This window comes from Pleurodeles waltl, chromosome 3_1, assembly GCF_031143425.1.
Source record: "Pleurodeles waltl isolate 20211129_DDA chromosome 3_1, aPleWal1.hap1.20221129, whole genome shotgun sequence".
In the NCBI taxonomy this organism is placed as follows: Eukaryota; Metazoa; Chordata; class Amphibia; order Caudata; family Salamandridae; genus Pleurodeles; species Pleurodeles waltl.
Window position 1 is genome coordinate 791,109,983 of NC_090440.1, and position 14,298 is coordinate 791,124,280.

The 14,298-nt window shown below is 43.6% G+C and overlaps 1 protein-coding gene across 3 annotated transcripts in view; it reads right to left on the reverse strand.

Moving 5' to 3' along the window:
* ZNF143 (zinc finger protein 143) overlaps window positions 1–14,298 on the reverse strand; it is a 345,755-nt gene that overhangs the window by 39,667 nt on the left and 291,790 nt on the right. For all 3 annotated transcript variants that reach the window (XM_069223630.1, XM_069223629.1, XM_069223631.1), the window contains one exon: window positions 9,606–9,833. In XM_069223630.1, coding sequence (XP_069079731.1) covers window positions 9,606–9,833 — 228 coding nt within the window. The remainder of the gene's footprint in view (window positions 1–9,605; window positions 9,834–14,298) is intronic.

Sequence of the window (14,298 nt, forward strand, 5' to 3'; positions counted from 1 at the left end):
AAACTCAAAATCAGTTCGTACTAGTTAACATGTTACTGTTCATTTTGCAAATATCTTGCCTCTAACCAATAGTTTTGAGTTTAAAGACTGACACAACAGATATGCACTGTTGCATTTATAGGATGATGATATGTAGGCAGGTCTTAGACAGGTAATGCATCACTTCCATCTGGCTGCATGCTATAAAGGGATTTTTGCAGTCTGACACAGAGGGGGTGGGCATGGGCTCTCTCTTTGACAAGTGACAGCAGGTTGGGTCCCAGACTAAACTTCTGACTTTGAAAGTGAAGCAGTCCTCAGCAAAGAACACAGAAAAAATCACAGACATAGTTATAATATAACAAAGGTAGATACTACAAAATGTCACAGAATATTTCAGTGTCCTTTTCCACACTATGGCAGGAAATGTCAAGATTCATGCTGTAGCGTAAATATTCATCCGATGTGCTTATATCCTATGTAAAAATGAAGCCCAGTGGTAAAACTCATTTTGGCCTGTAATACATATGTATCCTCACTCATGCTGGCAAGTGGAACACACCAACAGAAACTTGTGAGAATTCTACATGCTTCAACTCTCAGAGTAGCTCTGGAAGTTTGAATACACAACTGGAATACACAACCGAGGGTGAAATTGGGTCTGACTTAATTTCACAGCTTTCAACTTTGTAGACTGTGACGAGATTAAAGGCACAGACTGTTACATGATAGTAGATGCATGTTCTTATGACGGCTTCTCATGGTATCTATGAGCATGTAACAAAATGGTGGTCATACTTACCGATATGAGTAGTTTCGGAGCTTGACTACTTTAATGGAATCACATTCTGTGCACTGTACTACCATCTAGTGGTTGACTCTAGAACTGTCTCCTACGGTCCCATTTCTCCCTCTATTTTTCGGTGGGCTCTGACAACCATCTGGTGCTATTTCTGTCCTTACAGTATGTCAGATGTACACTCTGGAAGGGGAAACTGTCTTTTCTACACGGCTGGAGCAACTCGTGGCGTAGCCACGCTTAACTGAACCACGCATGTGCCTGAACCACGCAAATGCGTGGTTAAGGCACCATGCATTGGCGTGGTTCAGGCACACAGCGGGAACAGCTAGGAAAGGAGCGCTGCGTCAGGGTAAGTGGGGCTGGTGCAGGTGGGGGTATTTTTAAGGACAGGGTGGGGCAGGTTTTAGAGTTAGGGGCTGGAGGGTCGGGTACTTGTTAGGACAGGGTGGGGAAGGTTTGAGGGTTTAGGGCGGGGGTCGGTAGTTTTTAGGACAGGGCAGGTTTTATGGTAGGGGCGTCGGAATAGTTTTTAGGAAAGGGAGGGGTAGTTTTTAGGACAGGATAGGTTTTAGGGTTTATGGAGGGTAGGAGTAGTTTTTAGGCAGGGTGGTGTAGGTTTTAGGCTTCAGGGTGGGGGGTTGGGGTAGTTTTTAGGACAGGGTGCGGTAGTGTATAGGACACGGCAGGGTAGGTTCTAGGGTTTAGGGTGAGAGGTTGGGGTAGTTTTTAGGAAAGGGTAGGTTTTGGGTTTAGGGTTTAGTGCGGGGGAGGGGGCAGAGTAGCTTTTAGGGTGTCGGTCGGGTAGTTTTTAGGACAGGGCACAGTAGCTTATAGGGTTTAGGGTGTGGTGGGGTAGTTTTTAGGACAGGGTAAGTTCCAGGGTTTAAGTCGGAGGCCTGGGGGTTGGATGGATTGTATCACACAACCAAGCATGGCATTACCACATTTACCTTTAGTAAGCATGCTTTTACAACAACATTTCTTGTAAGGGCATGCATGGTAAAACATGCATGGTAAAGACGCAGTCGTGGTTCCAATCGCGTTGATAAGCCATGCGTGGTTCTGCTATGCGTGGTTCTGTCATACAACCCCCCAGAAGCCCCATCAGAGTGGTTGCCATCTTCAGATTCTTTTTTCCCCTGGTGACTTCAAGATACGCTTTCCTCTTCTCCTGTACGTACTCATAGCTCTGCTGTAATTCATCTCATTTTGGGGAAGCATGATGTTGCATGAAAATCCAGCAAATTATTCAAGCTGCGAAAGTACTCCTACAGGTAAGTAACCATTTTGGTTTGCAACAGAAATATTTTATAGATTTGCATGCTGTGCATTGTTTCAGTACTTTTTGTCTCACCAGCGTTCCTTGTTTGCTTGGAGGTCCAAGAAGAAATGCTTTATGAAGCTGTACACAGAAGACTGCCATGCAAATGTCGTTTATGGACATTCTAGCAATGAAAGAGTATTGCACTATTTTAACTCGTCGAGTGCTCCCTTGGTTTTCCTTTCAGTGACACTGTTGCGGCCTGCAACATGTCTGGATTGTTTGGACTATCCATCTTGCTTCAGCTCTCTTGGTGACTGCTGAACCCTTGTTTGCCAAGGGAAAGGAAATGAAAACTTGATTTCCCTTTCTCATTGGTTGTATTCCTGTAGGTAATACATGGCTGTCTTTCTGACATTCACTGTCAGAAAGCCCTATTCTGCTTGTGATTTTGGTTGTTGGAAAAATGCTGGTAATTGTATTGCCTGGTTGACATGAAAGTATGAAGTCACTTTTGGGAGAAAATGTGGGTTAGCTCTCATTACCATCTGGTCTTTGTACAATTCCAGCATTGTGAGTGCCTACAGTTCACTAACTTCTGTAAAGGCATGTTAGCGATTTCGTCTTGGGTGTTACATACGTTAGTCCTCCATTGTGCATGGACTAAATGGTGGTTCATGAGCTAAGTCAGCAACAGGTCTAGGTTCCACACTGGTGTGGGGTCTGGCCTTGGTAGCACAATCACTTTACTCTCTCCTGGAATCTTTTAACGACTGGTGTGTTGAAAAGGTATCTTCCTATGATTCCCCTTGTATATGCCACTCACAGATATACCTTAATAGAGGTGTAGACGTAGGAAAGTCCCTCATCTAACAGGTAAGTGAAGTACCCAATTAACGTACTGTCTTGAGCCCATCTCCTCTTACAGCAGTGTATGTACCTTCCTTGTGGTAAGCCTTCTGGCTTCTTTGATGACCTCTACGGTCCTAATAAGTTGCCACAGGTGACCAAGCTCTAGGTTTTCAGGAGCCATGCGGTTAAGCTGGCGAGGGGGTGGGGATGAGGAGGGAGGGGAGGAAAAGGCAGGGGGGTAGCTGGTTCTGGACAGAATTCCCAACACCTTTGTTTTGTAAATAAGTCCCGGTGAGCTGACTGTCTCATAACACTGTCCTGTGTCATCTCCACGAGGTCGAAGAACCATATTTCTTTGGCCCATAGGGACACCATAGGAATTCGAGAATTGGTTGCTTGCTTGCATTTATCTAATATCAATGGTACCTTTGATATCATCTAAGGAGGACATAGCACCACATGGTCAACAACTCGACAGTGTCTACAACAACAACAAAAAAACAGAGAGAGAAGGAAGGGACACAAGAAGACAATTCTAGACCCATGGAATTCTCTATACCACTAAATGTTTGGAAAATGCACACCATGTGAACCCAGAATATTCACACAGCAAATCTTTATGTTCAAGATTACACAACTAGTTGAATTGTAAGTGTACCAGAAAAGAACAGTTTTCTGTTCCTTTTTCCATGATAAAGAAATAACATGAATACATTATCACCAGGCACCTAACCCACCTCTTTAAATTCACCTCTGCCAACCCACAGGGAAGTGTTTGCTCACAGAAAAGGCATTAAACCTTCTCTGTTTAAAAAGAGGGCATCCAAAAGGCCCTTGTGGAAGCTAGATGGAATGACTATCTACTAATTCCTCCGGAACCTAATAATAAGTGGGACTGTCTTTCTTCGTTTGAGGGTAAAAATGAAAAGCAATTTCTAAATGTATGCAATGCAGGCATTATTGATGCAACATTGGCAGGTTGGCCAGAAGACTTCAACTCAATGTTATCTTATGTTTCTAGTGCAGGATATAAATTAAACAACAAAGTGCATTCTAGGTTAGTTTATAACAATAAAATCAATCAGCACTAAGGCATCAGAGTTAAACGATTTACAAAAGGAATGGAAAGATACTGCCCGGTCATGTGAAGTCATCTATGAATTTTCTTATTCTGGGAGGCAACCAATATTGGGGCTGTAGGATGGGCTTCTGTATCTCTCCTTCAAGAATCATGAGTTTCCTATCAAATGTAAGTGATAAGAAGGGAGCCTGATGATGTCGCTGCTACACAGTCGAAAATCCTTCACTGACTTTTAGATTTGTCCGCCCCATCATTACAGGGATTCTCTGCAGGTAGTCAATGCCAACCATTGGGAAACAAAGGTAGTGATTATAGACAAGTGGGCATAGTGCATCTTCCGAAAGACAACAAAAGAAAAGTTTGCGCAGGCACTTTGGAGGGGATGGCGGGTGGACCAGGAGGGATGAATGGTAGGCAAACACTCATCATGTATCAAATAGCATTCTTGCCACCTCTTTCTTAAATAATAATCTATTTTTCTGAGTTCATCCTTTTTCTCAGTTCATCCTCATCAACTGACTCGTTTCTCTCTGCCACCCATGGATTTCTCTTCCGTTGTCACACTTTTTTATCATGGGTCCTTCCTTTGCTCCTCTCACTCTTGTATAGACTTTGAAGCCGTCTTCTTTTATCTTCCTTCCCTTGCATGCCCCATCCTATTTTCTATTTCAACTCAGCAATTTGAAGTTGCTTATGTGCAGCATAAGAGCTATACAAGCACTCAACATGGCATATCAGGATACCTTCTTCCATCTTCTATTTACCTTTTTTTCTACCATTTACATATATGCAGGAACTCCCTCTACTGTGCCTCTCCAGCATTGTGAACCAGGCTAAGGGTGATGCATGTGCTATACAAACATGACACATAATGTTCTCTCTTTTACGCTTCCCTCTTATTTATATCTACTTCCCTGTCATGCCTTTTCCATACCTCTCCTTCTCCCCAAGCAGTTCTTAGTAAAGGCAATAAAGTGGTAACAGCACTACAAAAGTAACGATAACCACACTGGTTTCTCTCTCTCCCTTACACCCTACTTTCCTCTTCATTCATTTTATGCCCTCTTCGTTTGTCTTTGTGTTCCCACACAGCACTTTGAAGCAGATTCAGTGAATCCTCAGTGCTAGCTTTCTCCCAACAGACCCTCAAATATCATGCAAGAAACATCTACCAGTTTACTTCTAAAACACGTTTGTCCACAATAATTTCCTTATTCTAGTCTTACATGCCACTGCAACATACATGATACCCAGTGCTTGAAATGGGAAAATTAAAGTGCCGGTACTCTGTGCCAGAGTACCTGCTTGTTCCTGAGAAGTGCCGGTACTCTCCAATTAAAAGTATTACGTTTTTCTTGAGATGTGCCGGTACTCTGCCTCTCAAAATAAAAAAGTGCCGGTACCCAGTACCGGACAGTACCGGCCCATTTAAAGCACTGTCCCACTAAAACATACATGCTGCCAAAACTCCAGGCCTGCCAGAAGAGTTGTGCCTCCGACCACGGTGAGTGAACTCACTTCCCATCTGGGACATGATGACATGGTGATTTTACCCATCTTGGGGTGACCTTGAACATCTCCGGCGTGCTGTTACTGCCCACCGGCCATGAAGTGGTACCTGCAACTTGCAGCTGGCCTGCAGGGGACAGCATAGAATGAAGGCATTTGCTGGACATGCCTGTATGCAATGCGGTAGACCGGTAGTGTGCCAAGAGTAAGTGGGGGTGCACCTGGCATGCTGGGTGTATGGCATACAACGTTTTGGCAAGCCCACTTGCTGTGTTTGACCCACTCACAGGTAGCATGGCTGCGGGGGCGATGCCACTCCTAGGGCTGCCTTTGACGTACCCTGTGCCCTGTCCCGAGGTCTGACTTCGTGCTTGGGGTCCGCGAGTTTCCTGCTGTAGGTGGCAATCCATGAGGAGGTGGGCTAGACAGGTTTGATAGCATTACCAGTATCAGAGGGTGAGCGGGTCCCTCAGTGGCGTGATGGTTGGACCAGGGGAGACATTTGAGTCCTTGGGCCAGCTCGCTTGGACAGAGACCACTGCCAAGAGTCATCACAAATGTTGACTGGATAATCTGCCCTGATGGGGGGGAAATGTCACAAATCCAATGGGGCCTGTCTGCTGTCAAAGTGACGAAGAGCACATCAATGACCTGCAGACAGACTACACTAAAATATAGAGTCCAGCTTCTCTGCGGCCAAATATGTTTCCCTCTATTCTTGCACACACACTGTACTTGGGATTGTCGAGGAACCTCTGGTTGGCTGCTTGTGCTGCCACTGTCCACACTGGTCATCACTCACAGCATCTGGAAAGCTGGTCAGCCCACGGGCGATGGGCATGTTTGTGCTGGCCTTAGTGGTTGCCCACTATCGGCCTGTGATCTATGCCATGGAACCTCAATCAAATGTGACCAGACACCAAAAAAAAGGGAAAACCTAGGGGTATCAAGACCACCCATCTGTGCCCTCATGACATCATCACAGTGGCCCTGAAAGAGATGAAGCCAGCCCAAGAAGCCCGGACAACCAGGGCATGCCCGCAAAACACTGCAAACACGCAGACAAAGCGGACATGATTGTGGAAGCAGGCAGTTACAGAAAGCAGGCAGTTCTACCTAAAGCCAAAATGCATGCACTAGAAATCAGCCTGGGCTATGCGCGAAGACCAGCAAAAGCTCAAGGAACAGGTCGTTTGGATGGAAAATGTATTTCAGCTACACATCGGATCTTCAGCAGTATGTGCAGGAGGTTACCTGCAATCGCTGCAATCGCTTTCTGGAAGGCATGGCAGAGGATCCCGCAGGTCTGTCTGCCTTATTTTTCATCAAGCGGGTGCACCACGTCCTACCGTTATCCACTGTCTCCCTGTGCGCCTCCCAGACTTGCAGTAGCCAACACTTCAAAGACTGCAATGTTATTCTATAGGCAGCCAGGATGGCTGGACACTTTTTGATCGATTATAGTAAAGTCTTGATTTTCCCAATTGAGCCTCCTTTGCAGGAGTAAAGCACAAACTCAAACTCAGATATATGGGCCTCATATATGCCCTGATTTTCACCACCAAACTCAAAATAATGGTGAAGAACAAGACCTTTTTCTTCATTGAACCAGAGGCTGACTGGGCCTGGTCAGAGCAGCACAGCACCTCTACCCAGACAGATGGCCCACAGGGCTGGAACCTGAACTGTCAGCTGCCTCACTGTAGAAGGAAGCGACATGAAAACAGTGTGCATTGAAACAAAATCATGAGCCAGCTGAAGCAGTGACCTCTTCAACGCTGAGGCCCATTGTGACCATATGCAGAGTCAACATGCTTTGACCGAGACTTCTCCAGCAGCGATGACAAAAACAGTGGCTTATCCTACTACAGAAAGAAAATGATGACAAACAACCCAAAGTGACCCTGCAAATAGCATTTAAACCGATTTAACATACAAAAGTGTAGAGTCTCTCCTCTACTTCACGCCCCATCCTTCATGCTGCAAGCAAGAAGTAATTGATGAAGAATGTTATCTACAATGCCATAATTTTTTTTTTACAAAGACGATCCAGAGGAGTTGGGGTGAGCAATGACTTGCCAACTACAACAGAATTTTCACGTTTGGCGCCACTGAGGCGTCCCATTTACATATGCATCACTATCCCCCAATTGGAGCCCTCGCATCATGACACTTGGTGGTGACTGGTAAGCCTTCATTGCACTCACCAAGGCTCACCACTATTTATTTCTTTATTTCCCATTTCTTTCCCCGCTTTAAAAAAAAAAAACTTATAGCGTGTTTCTCTAAGGCTTATACATGTTCGGGTATACACCCCAGCCCCAGGGTGGAACCATAGTTGAGTATTTTGTTAGTTCTGGGTTTTCCGCTCCTGGACATTTATGGTATCTGGAGCAAAAGTGCAGAAGACTGAAGATGAGCTAGGTCGTTGCACACACAATTTGGATTTGTCCTCTGCTTGAAGAACAACCTCCCCCACTGGATATAGAAAACTAGTACCATTCTTCCATTTACCCCCTAGCAACACACATCAATATGTTCTTTGTTTCACCTCATCTTAGAGGACGCATTCATGCAGAGGAATACATAGCAGTGACATTTTCGGACCATATCTTACTGCTACAGGCCCTGCGGTGGGGTCAAATGATGGCCAAAATCCCGATGTGGTGCTTGCAAGTACCGCCGTTGGAAGACACAATTGCAGAAGAGATTAAACACTACTTGATGCTAATGCAGGGTCTGTTACCAACTTCTTCATAAAATTAAAAGCTGGCTAACAGCGCTGGTGTGGAATGTGGGCAGGCACAGAGTTAATGAGTTATGAACAAAATAGATGCAGGGGACTTGGGGCACCTGATTTTGAGTCCTATTATTGAGTCCTAGCAGTGCAGCTCCAACTGGTCGTGACTTGGACTGCCCCAAGCCCCTTTCCAGAGGATGGATATTTGAATCATTTTCTGGGTGATATGGCTGTTCTGGAAAGCCTGCTGTGTGACTCCCTGAGTGCCACATCAGCTCCTTCTCTTCTTAAAGTGCATGTTTTTGTAGACTTAACATCCTGCCGGGTAGTATACTCACCAGTCTTACCGTTGTGCTGCCTACCCAGCCGCAGGGATGCAGGGCTGTTTGCTAACAAATTACACTGGTGAGCAAATTACATGAGGGTCCCTAAGCCGAACAACTGAGATGAACAAGTTAGTTACCTTTGGTAACGCTCTTTATGCTAGAGACTCTATCTAGCAAGACAACTTGCAGATAGATTCTGCAGCAAGGCCTAAGCTAAAATGTGCCCTTGCTTTGAGTGTCACTGATTGCACTAGGATTGTCAGAAACATTGTTACATTTCTGACACAGTGTAAACCCACCATAACAAGACAAAAGTGCACTATCAGAGGACAAAATAAGAGACCGACATGAGTGAAACAAAATGAGACCATACAACACAGCAGAAACTACTGAAAACAGAAATCTCTGAAAAGGATGCCTCAGGGAAATGATCCTGCAACAGGAGCAAACCCGCAATTAGTAACAGTACTTTTTAATGAAAAGGATCAATCTAACTAGTCTGCCACTCACAACATTAACCAGTAGATGGAAGTGAGTCAGTGGAAGCAATCAAATAAAACTATGTATGATTAAAGCCTAGAACACAAGTTTTCACTAGAAGGACATTTTAATTGATTTTAGGTTAGGAAACAGCACTTAGGTTTTCCCAGCACTTAGGTTTTGTTTCAGTATTCCCCTTAATGAGGGATGAGTCAGTGTGCCAGTTTGAATAAGTCACCTCAGCTTGCTTGTTAGGGAGAGCGTTTTTTCTTGAACAAGTATTAGGATTACAGTAGTTGTACCTCTAATTACTGAAACAAACTTTAAGAAAAACTAAAACCTATGATTACAGTTTTCAATAGTGGTCAGACACAAAACGCTTCTATGTTGAGTTTTGGAGCTATACAGTATTTTAAACGCCACCATGAATGAAATCCACATGTTTGTACATAAAAAGTTCTATTTGGGGTACTACTGCAAAATACATCTACAGATTCTTTTGATGACTTGAGTCATCACTGCAAGAAACACTATTTTACTGGGTAAAGCGGAGTCCTCGACAAAATGTTACTAACCTCCTTGATGATCAAAGAATGCTTCTGGGTCTTCTTCTATAGGTTCTGTGTCATTGTGCGCGGTCCTCTTGTGCATGGCTAATGTCGAAATTTGTTTGTACGTTTTGCCACAGTGATTGCAATTGTAAGGCTTGGAATGCGTGTGCACAACATGATGTTTGTACAAACTGGAATATTCAGTAAACCGTTTATCACATCCAGGTACTGTACACACATACGGTTTCTCCCCTAAATGGAAAAATGCATAAAATAATTATAGGATATAATACATGATCAACAGACCCTGGTCACTACAACAAATCATCACATTTTACCTTTGACCTTTTCATGGAGTGATAAACCTTATATGTTGAAGAATTTGATATGTATTTTTTGCCATCAGTTATTACCAATCATCAGGAAACCATGTGAACGCAAAGCATTCAATGTCAACAGAACACTAAGCGGCCATGTTGGGTAAAAGTGATGTATGAGATGCACTGTATTGTGAATGCCGGTTTTATGAATGATTTCAAAATAAGGAGGTAAACAAGAATTGGGGGTGACAAATATATTTTAATTTAGGGGGTTTAAACATGAACTCGCATATGTATTGTATTAAAGTGTTTTGCTGTACATATTATTTCCCCTCCTGATGGGCCGCCAGTCCCAAATTGTGTTGGGAGAAAAAACACTGTATTGAAATTGATGTGTGAGAGATGTAATGGATTTTTGGACACACATAAATATCTTGAGTGAATATACACTTCAATATGAAGAATATTATTCCAAGTAGTGTAATCATCTTATTGTGAGTCTACCAAGATTACGTTTGGTGGTTCAAAGTATTAAGAAGTAACAATAAGCCTTAAAAGTCTATACATGAACCTAAACTACATAGGAATTCTATGTGAGGACTGGAGGCAAGGATTATGCTTAATTTTCTCCACTTTAATGAACAGCAGCCTATATTAAAAGAGACATTAACAATAAAAACCTACTGATCCCATGAAGCTCTGGGAATCAGTAAAGAAAAGAAAAAAGAATATCCAATGGTAAGCAGGCAATATGCAAAAACCTTTAAGTGGTAAACAGTCCCAAAAATAGTCCATCTTTAGTGTCTCCACATCCTCTTTCTTCGCTGCTCGCAGCCAAGATAAGTCGTAGTTTTGTCTTCCTTGTATTTATTTACCGTCTAGCTCGTATTATCGGACGTTATTTCTTATTCTAGAATTTTATTTTTATGGTCTTTCCTTTTGTTTACACTCTATTGTTTATTTAGCTGCGGGAATGTTGTTTTGCTCATTCGTGTATATATATATATATATATATATATATATATATATATATATATATATATATATATATATATATATATATATATATATATCTATATATAAAAAATCACCCCCCTATTGGGCTCTGTACTATTCTTTGCCCAATCTATTGTTCTGTATTTCAGGACACACTCCCAGGTGCTATACCCCAGTTAAATACTCACACCAGGGGTGAAGTGTCCCAAGGGTTTTTTAGCCCTTTTTTCTCAACTGAGTTGACACCCAGCCCCCCATAATTTTAACTATTGTTTCCCATAAATGTATTTAAGGGTCCTAACCTCCCTTTTACAACTACTACTCTCCTAATTTCTTTGTGCCTGTTAGTGGCACTATTCCATTTTCCCTAACGGAATTGAATGATGAAGAGGAGTTTTTTGATGCAGTAGATGCACCTATCTCCTATGCAGTCTCGGAGGCTATTGGCTCGCTAGAAGAAAGGCTGTCACAACAGATTGCATGTGAATGTGTTAAAATAGCCTCTTCCACCCCATTTCCTCCCACTTCTAACTCTCAAATGTCAGCTGATGGTGCAACACCTGCAAAGCATCACCGTGAAAAAGGGGTTGCTCATAATGTTTTTTGACTGTGTCAAACAGTCTTTTCTCTCAGATGCCTCTGATCGGCTATCTTTTTCCTCCCCTTCTTCGATTACTGATCAGTTTTTTGTCTCTTTCAGTGACCCAGATGATGAACCCGGCCCATCTAGGCCCTGGCTTCCATCCTCTCAGCCTCCTTCATATTCTGTATCAGAATCATCAGACATGCTAGACCCTAATGATATTCTCCATCCTCGGTCTTCCAAATGGGCCTTGTCTGACAAAGGAGCCAGTTATGTAGCGGGTCGCATCCAGAAACCATTGGCGAAGGAGTCACGTAACTGCCTTAGAGCCAAGTGTCCCCGACCATCTTTATCAGACAAGGTTGCCCTAACTCCTGAGTTGGACACTACAGTGGGCACCTTTCTTCAAAAATTCATTAAAGACCCTAAAAAGGGTATTGCTAGGTCCTGGCGGGTGTGCCAGGACAAACTGCTTGATGTTTTGGGTCCCTTGAAAAAAATTTGGACATGGCTGAGGATGCAAAATCTACAGGTTCTGTAATCTCTCCAGAAGTAATCAGGCTGGGCGCAACGCTCCGTTATTTTTTTAGGTTATGCAAATTGTGTTCCGTCAACGGAGCAATGCCGTTCCCTCTTAATTAAGGTGGACCCTAAAGTTAGTGATCTGGCAGACTCTGAAGCAGGACCAGCGGCTCAAGGGGGACTGTTTGGCGAACCTTTTGTCAAGGAATTAGGAAAATGTGTAAGTACTTAGGTCTTTGGACAAGGCTCACTCATCCATTCAAAAGGTTTTCCCCTTCCCATGTTTTCCACGGGGCCAGTGGAGGCCGGGGCCACTCAGCTGCCTTTTCTCTCAGATCTCCTTCAGAGGACAAGGCTCCCAACCAGGACAGACTGAGGATCAAACATGCTTTGCCAACGTTTACCCCACAAGAGGCCGGTGTTTCAGAAGTTGAGGTGGCAGAGGTTCAAACAGTGACTCCTATTCAGGTAAGTGTTCTCCCTTCTTCTCTCCTGAAAGTAGGGGGCCATGTGTCAAATTTTACTCAGCTCAGGGAAACAACCACAAGGGAGGCATGGCTCCTGCAAACTATCAGAGGTTTTCACACAGAATTAACCCCCGTCCCATAAATTTTTCCTCTCACGACATCACTCTGGGGGACACAGAGGTTGCTGCTTCATTAGAAAAAGGTGCTATATGTCCAAGTCGACCTCATCCTTGAAGTTTTATCAGCAATCTCTTTCTAGTCAACAAAGCCAACGGAGGTCAATGGCCAGTCATAAACCTTCGCAATTTCAAAGAATGGTTAGTCTATGGACATTACAAAATGAAGGGTATTCACCTCCTTTGCGATGTTTTGCGTCCACTAGACTGCCTGTTGCGTCTCGACTTCAAGGATGCCGACTTGACAATTCTAATTTTTCTACCACAAAGACGTTTTCTCCAATTTGTCTGGCGTCAATAAACATTCAAATTTGCCAACCTTCCTTTCGGTCCACCAAGGTTCTCAAACCAGTGGTGGAACATCTCGGAGTGCAGGGGACACACCTTATCATATGCTTAGATGAGATTCTTATTTTATCTCATTGTCTTCGAAAGTTGTCACCTTAACTACAGTTTACCATCAACCTGCTCCAGCAACTCGGTTACATCATAAACAAGTCAAAATTCCTGCTGATTCCTTCTCAAAAACCAGTCTTTCTAGGTTTCATCACATATTCGGTTTCAGCCACTCTAAGTCTCGGAAAATGTCAAAAATCCGTCATAAGTTGAGACGTACTCTAATCAGGCACCACGTTTCACTTTGGCAAATTACTCGCTTGGTAGGTCTCCTGTCTTCCTCAATCCAGGCGATATTTACTGGTCGTCTTCATTATCAGGCACTGCAACACCCAAAAGCTGCCCTCCTTTGCAAGGGTCTATCATATTCTCATATGATCTCCCTATTGGAGGAAGCTCGAGAGAAGATTAGTTGGTGGTTCTCTCATATGGATGCTAGGAATGGCAGAGCAATTGTTGCCTCCGCACCAGACCTTACCATTGAGTCAAATGCCAGCAGGTCAGGTTTTGGTGCACGGTGTGGAGATTTTTCCACCAGAGGAGGTTGGTCTCCGGACCAGCAGAAGTTACATGTAAATTGTCTGGAACTTTTGGCTGTTTTTTTTTTTTTGTGATCCAATATTGGACCAAATACTCTATTGGAACGTCTATCATCCTCAAGATGGACAATGTTTCAGCTGTCTGTTATATCAATCACCTTGAGGGTACTAGTTCCAAGACACTCTCCGATCTTGCGACCAGTTTTTGGCATTACTGTTTGGAACGAGAAATTTCTGTAACAGCAGAATATCTTCCTGATCAAGACAATCAGGTCGTGGATTTCCAATCCAGACACTTCCAAGATTCTACCCTTTGGAAACTCTACCTGGAAATATTTTCAAATCTCCAGAAGCTCTGGGGCCTTGTCACTGTAGATCTTTTCGCCTCCAGATTAGACCATTGTAAAGAAATGGCTCCCTGTTGCAGTTACCCCCCACTTTTTGCCTGATACTGATGCTGACTTGACTGAGAAGTGTGCTGGGACCCTGCTAACCAGGCCCCAGCACCAGTGTTCCTTCACCTAAAATGTACCATTGTATCCACAATTGGCACACCCTGGCATTCAGATAAGTCCCTTGTAACTGGTACTTCTAGTACCAAGGGCCCTGATGCCAAGGAAGGTCTCTAAGGGCTGCAGCATGTCTTATGCCACCCTAGAGACCCCTCACTCAGCACAGACACACTGCTTACAAGCCTGTGTGTGCTAGTGAGAACAAA